This window comes from Euprymna scolopes, chromosome 6 (assembly GCF_053919585.1).
Source record: "Euprymna scolopes isolate OS-2025 chromosome 6, ASM5391958v1, whole genome shotgun sequence".
NCBI classification, from domain to species: Eukaryota; Metazoa; Mollusca; class Cephalopoda; order Sepiida; family Sepiolidae; genus Euprymna; species Euprymna scolopes.
Window position 1 is genome coordinate 12616785 of NC_136487.1, and position 13425 is coordinate 12630209.

A 13425-nucleotide genomic window follows, 5' to 3' on the forward strand; every position below is an offset into this window, starting at 1 on the left:
GTGTCCAGAGTTATCATTCATTAATAAAAAATAAATAAATAAAATCCGGGGCTTCTTCGGAATAAAAACAAAAATAGAAAGTTGAAAAATTGAATTTCCATTAAAAATCAATGTTATTTACTTAATTGCCATGTCGCAATTACTAACATATTATTACATTAAACATGTATTTTGACGATTTCACGATCCATTGATCCATCATTATTTTTTTGGAGGGGGGGGGATGTAACAAGACAGAATGCTATTACCCTCTGCTGTTTATTATTTAAGTAAAACTTGCAATGTCTTCCGAAAATTATTTTAATAATTTATTTTTCACTTTATCATTTTTCGTCATTTTTTGATATTTTAATAATTTCGCCATAACAATTGAGAAAATGCAATTAATTTTAATTTGAAATTCAATATATCAATTTTTTTTTTCGATTTTCGCTCTGAAGAAGCACCGAAAAATCTGCATGAAATACATACCTGTGACGGAAAGAAAATATTGCACACCAGAAATCACGTCAATTGATCAGGTAGTTTTAAAGAAAATCAAATTTTATGACTAAACTACTAGCAACTATCTCGTGACGGCATTTTGAAAACAGTCTAAAGGAACAATAGAAATAACTATAAACACTTGAAGCTTTTGTAAGATTTTAAAAGGCCATTCTTAATATAAGGCATTAGAAAAAAAAACAAAGAAAACTCAGATTCCAAGGGGAGACAATTCCAAGGTGTTATAGTTTCGCGCAACGTATGCTTTTAGCAAAACAAACATTAAATTAACAAACACTAAATTAACAAACACTAAATTAACAAACACTAAATTAACAAACATACAATAAGACATTATCTGAACATTTATTGAATTAAATTTTTTCTTAAGTTTCATAAAATAATTAAAACTGCGAAATTAATTAGAACATATATTTTTTGTATTTATATGAAAATATGACTTAAAAACAGGAACATTTTATTTCTAAAATGTATGCTTTTTAAACAAACTTTTAATGGACAGTAAATACCTCCAACGCACGCCAGTTTTAACCTCCCTTATATGTAACACGATGTAAGTGTAATTTAATATCATCATCCTAACTTTTCTACCATTTAAAAGAAAAGGCTTCCAATAAACTGCTAATATTTATTAAAAAACATTTTTACAGCATACAAAAATAATGAAAATGCGAGACAAAAATCGTGTTTACATTATCGACACTTTAAAACAACGTTCCCATGTAGTGACGTTTTTTAAGGCGTTCACACACCCATGTTTTAAAAATCTAAAAATAGTCATATCTACCTGACATTTTCGATATTTATTAATTATTAAATAAACTTACATAATAAAAGTAGGTTTCGTTAAATATATTAGACGAAATATTTTTTTTTAGGTGTTCAACCCCCCTGTATAGTTAGGAGGGACGGGCCTCACTCATAAGGGAAAAACAACAAGACACGGTAGTTAATCTCGATAAGCGACGTAGGTGAGTACCTTTATTGGGTCTGCTATGACAGTCTTTTTCTAATCTCCTTCCTGGAGAGCTCGGGTCAAGGGTACATAACTCGGTATTATGTTTACATGTTATTTTTTTTTATTCATTTTTTTATCCAAGCTGGAAGTCCTTAAATCTAGACGGTAATCATCTGTTACGGATAGGTCTAGACCTAGCTTCAGATCTTTCGTTCTGTATTATATCTGTCATTTTCAGGGGTTTGTTCTTTATTTGAGTACCTGGTGTGGAAGGTGGGGTTGGTGTTATTTGTATTTGACGGTGTTGTTGGCTGTCTGGGTGTACTGGGTTTGGCATTGTAGGTGATTGTGGGGAATAGATCCCGATTCTGTTGTTCGGTAGGTCATCTGGTAGGGTGTCATCATGAGCCTGGTTGCGGCTATCTGTGCTTATTTTGCGAAGGTAACGGCGGTTTCGGAGTGTGGTTCTCCTGCTATGTGGTATTGTCTGTGGAGAAGAGTTTCAACAATCATGCCAGTGTTGTCCCAGCACAGGAGTTTGTGTCCACGTTGTTTTTGAATTGACACATGTTCCCCGATTCTTAGTGGGTTGAGTTGTTGCCTGCTTTCAGTGTGTTTCGTGTTGTTGAGGAACCGCTGGTTAATGGCTCTCTCGCACATGTTGGCGAGTTCCAACCATTCACGGCGAAATTTTGTGGGATTTGGTAAGTGGTCATTCAGGGGGCGAGCGAATAGAAGTTCTGATGGTGACACACCTATGTCAGGTGGTGGTGTGTTGCGATGGAGTAGCAGTGCTTTTGCCACTTCGTCCATATCCAGTGAACCATTGGGGCTAATATTTGTTGTTAATATCCTCTTCATGTGCTTGACAGCTGCCTCGGCTCTGCCATTGCTTTGTGGATAATATGCCGACGAGACTCGAAAGGATATGCCTCATGTTTTGAGAAATGTCCTCCACTCATCAGAGTTGTATGGGGGTCCACCGTCACACCATAATTCACGAAATACCTGTGTAAGATGTTGCATATTGTGGAGATCCTGGTGTCTTGTTGCATTGAGGATACCTCTGTCCAACCTGAATATTTGTCAGCATATATCATATATTTCCGTCCAGCCATGTTGAAAATATCTCTTATTGTCGACTGGAAAGGGTAGTCAGGGTGGACAGGCTCTATTGCAGGTTCTTTATGGTTTGATGGGGCAATTTCGTTACAGCGCTTGCACTGATTGCACTTTTCCTACAATTGTGCTCCCATATCAGGCCAAAAAAAATGTTGTCTGGCATTGCTTCTCATACTGTTGACCCCCTGGTGGCCAACATGGAGTTGGTCGATGAGTTCACGATGTAGGCTTTTGGGAATTAATATGTGGCCTTCCTTGAATACTAGAAACTAAACCGTGTATAGGTCACTTCGCATATTCCAAAATTCTTTAACATTTGGCTGTAGAAGATCCCTGTGTTCAGGGAATCCCTTTTCTATCGTTTCCACGAGGTTCAGGTATTGGTGATCCATCGTGGCTTCTTGCTGTATGCATGCCATCTTGATAGATGTTTCTTGGTTGTATCGGGATTCTATTCCGGTTTGCATCTTCTTCCATGCTGTCCGATTCAGCTGCTGTGACTTTGGTAGTAGGTGTAGGGATACGGGACATGGCTTTTGCTCCACCATTGGCGTTGCCTGGTATTGATATGGCCCTGAATTGGTACATCAGGCTCTGCTCTCCGATATCTAAAATCCTGGGATTTTTTTATTTCATCCAAGCTATGATCATTGAATATCGGCACAAGAACTTTGTGATCAATAGCAAGTATCAGGTGTTGGCAGCCTAAAACAAACATTTTGCAGCTTTCCAATCCAAACTTTATAGCTAAAGCTTCCCCTTCAGTTGGTGCATAGTGATTTTCAGCAGGTCTAGTAAATCAGGAGCCAGCATATACAACTTTCCAATGTCCTGGCCCACAACGGTGGTCCATTGTGGACAGGCATGCACAATGTTTTTGGAGTAGGGTAAATCCTATTCCTGCTCGACTCCAATCTGTAGTCAGACATGTTGGCCGATTTATTTCAAATGTTCGAACGTCATCCCGGATGCTTTCTAGGATTGTTTCCTTGGATTGCTGGAAGAGTTGTTCCAATGTATCGTCCCAGTAAAACCTGCTGTTATGTTTCAGTAGTTCTCTGAAGGGCGACATGATGGGTGCTTGGGCAAACGCATATGAAACTTGGTTAATCAGACCAAAGAAAGATCTAACTCCTGTAATGTTTGTCCGTGATGGGAAGTTTCTGATGCCCTCAAGAAATTTTCAAGATGGTTTGTACCCTGTTAGGCTGATGTCGAAGCCAGCAAACTCTACATTGTCTTTTTCAAATTGGAATATATATAAAATATTATTCCATTTTCAGCACATATCATGATGTATCTAATGGTGTGCCAAAAGGACAGTGCCATATCATCATCCCACAAGATAGAGTCGTCCACACAGCGAGCCACATGAGGGAAACCTTCTGTAATGGTGTCGAATCTCTTTGTGTAACCATCATTGGATGCTTGGAAACCTTGGGGGTCTTGCAAATACCTGTATCTGCCCCATTCTGTTATGAAAGTGGTGGCATCCCGTGCTTTCACAGCCTGAGGAACACTGTGATATCCATTTCAGGCATCCAGAATAGTTTTCTTTTTTCCTGGTGGTATTGTGTTGACAAGATTGAATGGAGAGGGTGTGTGGTGTATTTCACGTCTTGTTGCTGCATTTAAATTTCGGAGGTTGACCATTCTAAGTGAGCTGCCGTCTTTTTGGGGCACTGTGATCATTCTCGAACACCATGTCGTTGGTGTCCCTGCTGGCACTAATTCAATGATGTTCAGTGCTACATCTGCATCAAGCTGGGATTTGATAGCCTCTTTCCAGTGGTGAGGGACAGGGATTGGTTTGTGAACAGCCTTAGGTTGGTGGTTGTCAAGGGATGTGATAGTAAGCGGTTCTCCGGTCATGGTCTGGAATTTCTAGTGCATATTAAATGCACTGCTGGCGTTTCTATCTCTCCTGATATTCAGGTGTGGCGGGAAATGGCAACTTGTCTGGTATTGGTCGGCATGGTGATCTGTGTAGGCATCTGCAAGGGGCTAACATTTGATCAGTTGGTTTGGGGTCCATCTTTGTTGTGGCTACCAGACTACTAAGTTGTGCTGGAAAGTCGTTGATAATTTTTAGTTTTTCAGGGCCGTTTGTGATACATATAGGCCCTTAACCCTTGGGCTGATGTATATCACCTCTGAACTTGCTGCCTTACCAAGTGACATTGTGGCAATTAAGGCCTCCATGATGGGCAGGTTGTCATCATTAACAGCACGTAACCGGTGCCTAGTGCGCAGCAGATGTTCAGAAGTGCACCCAAGATTGTTTGATAAGTCCACACCAGCTGTACTTGTCTGAGCTCTCATGTCTGCCAAAGCGGGCAATTAGATGGGTTGGTATTTCATATTTGTATGTCTGAATCGTCCGAGGTGTTGGTGGGCCTTTGTATCTAATGTGATGGTAATATTGAAAATGGAGGTGGCTCTGGTCGGCCTGGTGTGAACTTTTTGTTGGTCCATGCACCATGCGTGATCCCCTCTTCTTCCTCTAGTCATTCATTGCACAGTCATTGTCGATATGAATGGAGAATGTTCATCCTGGCTGTCATTTGGGTAGTCTCCCATTAGGGCATTTGATGATGCTGTGCCATGGCATGTGGTTGAGAAGTGGTTCTCTTTGCCACATTTGTAGCATGATTTGCCCAAGCAGGGGATTGTCTTCGTTCTTTTGGGTTTGTCTTATGTCCACAATCTTTGCATTTGCCATCATTATGTTTTGTCTTATTTGGTGGTGGAAACTTTTTTGATGATGCAGATTTAAATTGGGCCACTTGTGTGATCTCTGCTGGTCATAAGTGATTTGATGCTCTGGTGGTAGATTCCAGAGTCAAGAGACGTCTAGTTAAACCATTTAGAGTTGGCAGGGACGTAATCTCTGCTAAAATTTTGCTCTGGTGGGAGGTGTCGCGTAATCCAGCAATGATTTGAGATTTGATCATGTCCTCAGAAACTGACATTGCACATTGCTGGTTGCCACAATTAAAAGCGCAGAGCATCGCTTGTGATTTCAACCGGGAAATAAAGGACATGATAGTCTCCTAATCACTTTGCTTCATTACAAAGAATTGCTGACGGTATACCTCAGGATGGACGGTTTTCACTGCGACGGATTTAATATATTCTAGCAGGTGTTCTTCTGCGGTATTATTCAGGGCATGCGGACTAATGAAGTTGAACAACATTTCGTTGACAGATGAACTGCATGCAGACTGTAGCTCATTTCGGATTTCTGTGGGGTCAGTAAGTTGCGTCATCTCTTTATAACGAAGCCATGCAAAGTGCATCCTTAAAAATGACCCATTTGTTGTCTGACGAGTCAGGTTCTATCACTGGTCGCTCGGGTTTCACCCGTGAATGGCGCGACAATGGGGTGAGGGCGTGTTGCTCGGTGGGCAGAAGGCGTGCCATGAGGTTCGTCATCTGTTCTTGCATGGCGAGCTGTTGTTGTTGCATTTGTAACATGAAAGAAATTTGGTCGATTTCTGTGTGTTTTGATGAAGTTTCGTTTGGGTTAGACATTTTTGTGTTTAACTAGAGTGTCAAAGTGTATAGAATATGTAGAGTGACTGGATATTAAAAAACAAAGAAACGAATAAAGTTTACCACGCGGTGAGGGTGCGTCATTCGTACGTATTTTCATGTTTCTTATTTAGGATGGGTCGTTGTATTTTTCCTTTTTGTTTTTATCCGACTCCTGGCACTATGTATAGTTAAGAGGGAAGGGCCTCACTCATAAGGGAAAGACAACAAGACACGGTAGTTAATCTCGATAAGCGACGTACATGTGCACCTTTATTGAGTCCGCCATGACAGTGCTTTTTCTCTCTCCTTCCTGGAGAGCTCATGTCAAGGGTACATAACTCGGTATTATGTTTATACCCTCCCCCCTATATTTCATGGTCCGAAAACTAAACAAAATAAATTTTGGTCGATAAAAATTTCAATATTTTTTAAAGTTGAAAAAGTAAAATAATAAAAAAATAGTTTATAATCCTATTATTTATTTCAATTAACTTAAAATTGTAAATAAAATTGGACATAAAATCAATATTGTTTAAAAAAACAAAACACTTTTTCTTGATAGTTTTTTTTCGGTAATATAATTATTTGAATTACCAAAAAAAACAAAAAACAAAAAAAAACAAAAACAAAACAACAACAAAAAACAGAATTCTGAAAAATCATTATTTTTTAAAAAGCTTTAAATGATATTAAATTAAAATATTACGCGATACGAAGTTTAAACATTTTGTTAATAACAGGTTTCCAATAAAAAAAAAATATATTCATATAAAAGAATATAAGACTATTGAGATAATAAAAATTGTAAATCCAAAATCCGCCTCAAAATTAAGTTTTGATTTTATTATTTAAATTGATAGGGGTTGATCCTTATGTTTTGCGCTTTTTTCCCCACAAATATACGGAGATCTGTAAGCGACATTATTTTTAGATACATAAGTGTCAATAGAAAACGTTAAAATTAATTTTATTTTATTAACTCTAGTCTGTGTAGTTCGTTAAAAAATCTATTTGTTTTACAAAAAGCCTTATATTGTTTTTTATTCATAGCAAAAAAAAAAAAAAAAATAGTTTTTAACGCGAATGCACATCCATAAAAATTGACACGAACACACAAAATGATGACATCACTATTGTGTAAAATGCTGACGTTTTACACATCGCCGTGAGGTACCTAATGGACAATTTCTCGAAAAGAAAAGTCTGTAATGAAAGTGGTTATTATATGAAAATGTATGACTTTAAATAAACAAACAAAAAAATGATATTTTATAAAATTAAATTTTCTTAATGAATCAAAATAATCATTAAAAGCTATAAACTTTTAACAACTGCTTCAATTATCTCCCCTTGAAATTCTTAAAAAAATGTCATTCAAACCTAAACTGCACAAGTGCCAACACTTTTTTTTTTTTTTTACTTACCTTTTTCTTTTTTTCGATATGCATTTTTAGTTCCGATCAAAATGGTAATCTCTTCAAAATGACAATAAAGATAATCCAATAGCAAGATTTTTTTTTACTATAAAGTCACCCTTTATGAAGTCCTGGAAATCCCTCAAGGATAAGGGTTAATGAGAGTCAGGTGAGACAACACCGTGATGATCGGTTATGGTGGAAATGGGGTACAAGTTGATTTATTTAAGAGGATGGCGTATCAATAATTTGTTTACGTTGGACTTGAAAACGACTATGTTATACTCAGCTGGGAAGCAGCTCCATGATATTGTGTTCCACAGACGAGCAGCTTTGGGAAAATAATAAAATGATCGTATCCGTTACAGAACGCAGCTTAAAGAATAATGAATAACGAATTAAACTTTTCTTAAAAAAATAAATTAAGTCACCATTCAAAAAATAAAATAAAAAGGAAATTTAACGGTATTTTTACATTCGAATGTAATCTATAAATAATCTATATGTAATTATAAATAAGTAAACGTGTACTTAACTACATATATATATCAGAGGAATTTGTTTTTTTGGAAGGTGGGGGGATTCAGTTGGATAACTCGTACGGTTTCAAGTTGATCCGATTTTGAAAATAAAATCCTTCATAATTGTCACGGTCGACAAAGTCAGGTTCACGAGAAAAGCAAGTTGAAAATCCCCGTACACAAATCCATTTCACGCAAATATGATTTCTTCCTTTCGTCTTCCCTGCTCAAAAACAAACAATGAAAAATTTGACAGAAAAGTGAAAGGGAGAGAGGGTCGTTTTTCCTCGTCCCAAAATAACGTTTCATGACGTAAAATATCTACGGCTCGATTTGGCCAAAAAATGACAGGGAAGTTAAATACTTACATGTTAAGTAGTGGCTGAAGGGGGGCGGAGAGAGAGAGAGAGAGAGAGAGAGAGAGAGAGAGAGAGAGAGAGAGAGAGAGAGTCTTTAAAACACTAAACATGAGGTTGTGTGCATTCTTTTGACAATAAAAATAGTAACCATTTAAATGACTAGTAGACAATCCTTTCAAAAAAAAAATCTATGCGACCGACGAGCTACTAACAACCGGTATGACTTTGAAATAAACTTGGACAGGATTTAAAAAAAAAAAAAAAAAAAAAAAAAAAAAAACGAAAAAAATGTGTGAAGGGGAGAAGGAAAAGAGCAATTCAAAGAAGTCTCTATAATTATTTATTTCAGTAGAAAATTAATAGTTTTTTGTGAAAGTAGACGTTTTCCCTCGCATTTACCATTGTTCATTTTGGCTGACCACACGGTTAAAAATAATACCCAAACAAATAACGGTGTCATTTGAGACTGAGGCAAAACTTCATAGAACTTACGTCAGAAAATTTGTCAAGTTGAAAAACAAAAGAAATAATCATTGAGAAATCCGCTCAAAGCTGATTTTGAAAGATTTATTTTTTGAGATAATTCGAACTACTGTTTTCATCCTTAAAATAGATTCCCCAACTCGAGAGAAACATTTCGCACAACATTTCGACCTTTTTCATGGTGTATCGTCGAATTCGGACAGTACCCTTTATTCAATCAACGGAAGTAGCTTGTTCTCGTTTCGTCATTCATAACAAGTGATTTACCCCTTCAACCTCCAATAGAGTGTCACTTACAACCGAATTACCTAATACTTTATCCATTACGCCAAAGGTCTTGCGGACAATTCAATTTTTTATTTTACGATTGCAAATATGATTCTTTTATTTTATGATTGCAAAAATGATTCTTTTATTTTACGATTGCAAAAATGATTTTTTTATTTTAAGATTGCAAAAATGATTTTTTTATTTTATGATTGCAAAAATGATTTTTTTATTTTATGATTGCAAAAATGATTTTTTTATTTTATGATTGCAAAAATGATTTTTTTATTTTATGATTGCAAAAATGATTCTTTTAATTTTGTCTTTTTGACCAAATTATTTTTTTAGTGGTATGAATATTAAAATGATAAATATTTATTGATTTTAAACTACTGTTAAAACTTACATCTATATATTTCTCCTACAAGTGTATTTTTACATTTGCAAAATATATATGCACATGGGTGTTTAGGTGATTTGAAAATTAAACCAAAACATTCTGTAGATTTAGAGATTTAAAAAGAATCAGAGAAATATTGGAATCGGCAAACACAATGTGATACAGCAAACCAACAACTTGTTGCAGTCAAGAAAACATTAATTCAGTTTCACAAAGAAGGTGAATGCACTGTGAGGAAGAAAAAACTTGTAATGTGAAGCTGCTGAGTGGAGCCAATGGCTGGAAAATTTCTGTGAATCTCAAGAGATCTTTACAATTTCCAGTCCACATAATCCAAACAAAAAAGCAGCAAACATTGTAGCATGATCCGATTCAAAGAAAAGTGTCCTCATAGAATTGACAATCCCCTGGGTGGAAAACCAGGAGGAGACACACAGACGGAAGAAAAACCGATATGAGACAGTATGTGCTGACTGCATGGAAAAAGGTTGGAGATGCCATCCGATTGCTATTGAGGTTGGTTGTCGTGGATTTCTAAAACATTCAATCATTTCGTTGCTTACAAAAATAGAAATCATGGGCCGCAATCTGAAAGTTGCTTCTGATCGTCTTAAGAACACGTTTTAATATGCGTCAAGAAGGATTTGATGGAGAGCAAAAAGACTTCAGCATGAACAGACGTTATGATTTCTCCTTCTCTTGATCTGTTTGTTTTTTTAAATTTTTTTTTTAAATACCCTGTCTGGTAGCAAAAACTGCTTGGTAGCATCAGGAGTGGCAGTACCGCTTTGAGTTATCACCCTGGTTGGTGGCTGATGAGAGCAGAGTATCGCACATGTTTTCACATGTTGTATGATTAAATTTGTAAAAAAAAAAAAAAAAAAAAATTATATGGAGGAGTTAAAAGAATAAGATAAATTCTTTAAGCGGAGACTCATCACGATAATGCAAAGCTCAACAAATTGTATTGGAGCTTATATAGAAATCAATAAAGAAAGAAAATGACGATATAAAACTATATATATATATATATATATATATAACTACTTCATTTATTCGCATAAATTTAATATACGAAAGTATAGATTTATGCGTAAACTTTAAGTATTTACTTCAAAAGTGCTCAATATGTAGGTAGAGCTAGTTAGTAATTTATAAAATATATATGGCGATTAAGCTACACTGAATATTCTGCGTTTCATCCAACTATAGGATTCGTCAGGCTTATGCGCATAAGCCTGACGAATCCTATAGTTGGATGAAACGCAGAATATTCAGTGTAGCTTAATCGCCATATATATTTTATAAATTACTATATATATATATATATATATATATATATATATATATATATATATATATATATATATATAGAGAGAGAGAGAGAGAGAGAGATTTATTCATTTATTCAATGAAGGTAATACATCAATTAGGGATGTAAGGTATCTGATACTGGATACCCCCCTTTTTTATTAAATAATTCAACCAGTGTACTCCTGCCGACCTATACAACTTCTACTTTGCCTTTTATCCCACTAGACTTCAGCTATAGGGATTCTCTCCGATTAACTCTCCTCATCATTACATTTACTTTTTAACGACAGAACAGAAATATCACCAGAATACTTTCAGACCTGAATGCACTTTCCCCTTTTATTCTATTGAACCTATCCAGCAATCAACCTATCGATACTCATGTTAATATGCAATAGTAACGAAATATCATTATATATCCTCTTTATATATTCATCATCACTATAAATTATAAATTCATCATCACTATAATAAACAAACAAACAAAACCCCAATTATTTTCTATAGTTCAAATAAAGTCTTATGAAAATAAGTTTCCAAAGCGAAATGAAGCTCAGCATTTAATATTTAAACCGTTAAAGAGTTATTTAAAGGATTGCAATGGATAAACTATGAAGCAATAAAATTACGGATCAGAGTGACAAAATACCGGGAGTTTTTGCCAATTTCGAAGCAAAAGATTTGAGAAATATTCAGCGTAGACAAATCCAATTTATGATACAAACATTCCCGTCACCAACGACAAATGCCACATGAAAACCGCAGAAGATTCAAGTAAAAATCCACGCAAAAACCTTCAGATAAATAACAAAAACATAAATGGCGACATAGATATGATATAGGCCAAATACTGGTTGTGGTTTTCACCTCATAGCCGTTTGAAGACAGGTATTGCTTTTGCTCTGAAACTGACATTAAATTCCAGCTTGATTTAACTCGGATATATATAACTCAAATGACCTTGTAACGAGTGTTGTAACCCAACATCCGGTTTAAGACTTCCGGTTGCGCATGCGTACATAAAAAAATAATCAACACGACAATAAAATGTATTGTTTTACTGTGTACGTTTTCAGTGTCCCAATTGTTTTTTTTCGCGTTTAAATTATCCAAATAAACAGTTGTTAATACTTTCTGCATTTTTTTTACATCGTCCATTTCCATATTACGTTTAAGTTATTTTAACGCAATTTTTTTTTTACAAATAAGTCTACTTTAACTAGTTGACAACCATAAGAACATTTTACAACGGCGATTTACACACCGCCTTATTTTTTTTTTTTATTTATTCTCTATTTTTTAATACACCTTTCTTAAAAAAACATTCACACATTTTCTTCTACACTACCAACATAAATAAATAACCCCGAAAATATGTTTTTTTTTTAATTTGCGTTACAAATAAATAATCAACGTGACAATAAAACATTGTTTTACTGTGTACGTTTTCAGCATCTCAATTGGTTTTTTTTTGCGTTTAAATTAAAAGATATATCAAAATTTGAACTTAACTTTAAATATTATGGTATCTGTTCAGTGCACATTTACCTATAAGTATGGAAAACAACTTATAATTAAATGGCTTTAAGTTTTTTTCTTTTTTTTAAAATAAACAATTATAAACAGAACGACTCATAGAAATCTATCTATATTCTTTTTTTTATTTTAATATACTTTCATAGAAATGTTTCTGCTATGCCACAAAAAAATAATTTTCTTTACGTCACAAGTGTCATGCTCATGCATTAATTTCATAGCTAATATCACATACTGACACAAGTCACGGGTAGTCTGTGTGTGTATGTCAGGTCATGTCATATGCTACTGGTACCATATAACCCACTACTACCTGCCTCATGGTCGGGTCACCAGCGACTAAACTGGTTCCCCCACCAAACTTGTTTGGTGAGGAGGGTGGCTAGTCTCCCTGAAGGATTAAAAACAAGACCTTTCAAAGGACTAATGAACCCTTTTTCGGGGTCAACGGCCAACTAGCACCGTGTGTGTTTGTGTGTATGTATGTGTGTGTTGGGGTGGAGAGGGCTCCCGTAAGCTGTGGTGAAGGCAACCTTTCTAGGAGAAGCAAATCTCTGATTTAAAAAACCATAAAGCGGGAGACCAGTACCCGCATTAAGCTGGTCTGCAGTTTAACTTGTTGCTGGCTATCTTGCTCTTGCTTGTTGCCGGATCTCAACATTTTGAACCGAGAGAGAGACTTAGCTGTCGTATAAAGCTAAGACTCTGTAACATTATCTGTGCATAGATACTCTCTCAGGCATTAAAATGGCCCCGTGGCGATGGAAGTCATTTTTGGGCTCGTGGACTTTTAAGTGTCTGAGGGAGTGGCACTCGTCTGACTAGACGTTGCAATCATCATCATCATATATATATAAAAATACTGCTATATATAATTTATATATGAATGCAAAAATGCATAGACATCCTTAACATGATACTTATTAAAACAAAGCGACAATCGTTATTAAAAAATTGAACATTTTTTTATTTTTTTTTAATTAGTTATTGATGTCGTTTGTGTGGTGAC

The 13425-nt window shown here is 35.6% G+C and overlaps 1 protein-coding gene across 3 annotated transcripts in view; it reads right to left on the bottom strand.

Annotated features, from left to right (window-relative positions):
- Positions 1-13425, bottom strand: part of LOC145277518 (breast cancer anti-estrogen resistance protein 1-like) — a 306077-nt gene that overhangs the window by 115773 nt on the left and 176879 nt on the right. The window contains exon 1 of one of the 3 annotated variants that reach the window (XM_080128949.1): positions 7546-8401. The exons of the other annotated variants lie outside the window; for them this stretch is intronic. Coding sequence (XP_079985075.1) covers positions 7546-7569 — 24 coding nt within the window. The 5' untranslated portion in view covers positions 7570-8401. Of the gene's footprint in view, positions 1-7545; positions 8402-13425 lie in introns of those variants that run through there. 3 annotated transcript variants of the gene reach the window in all.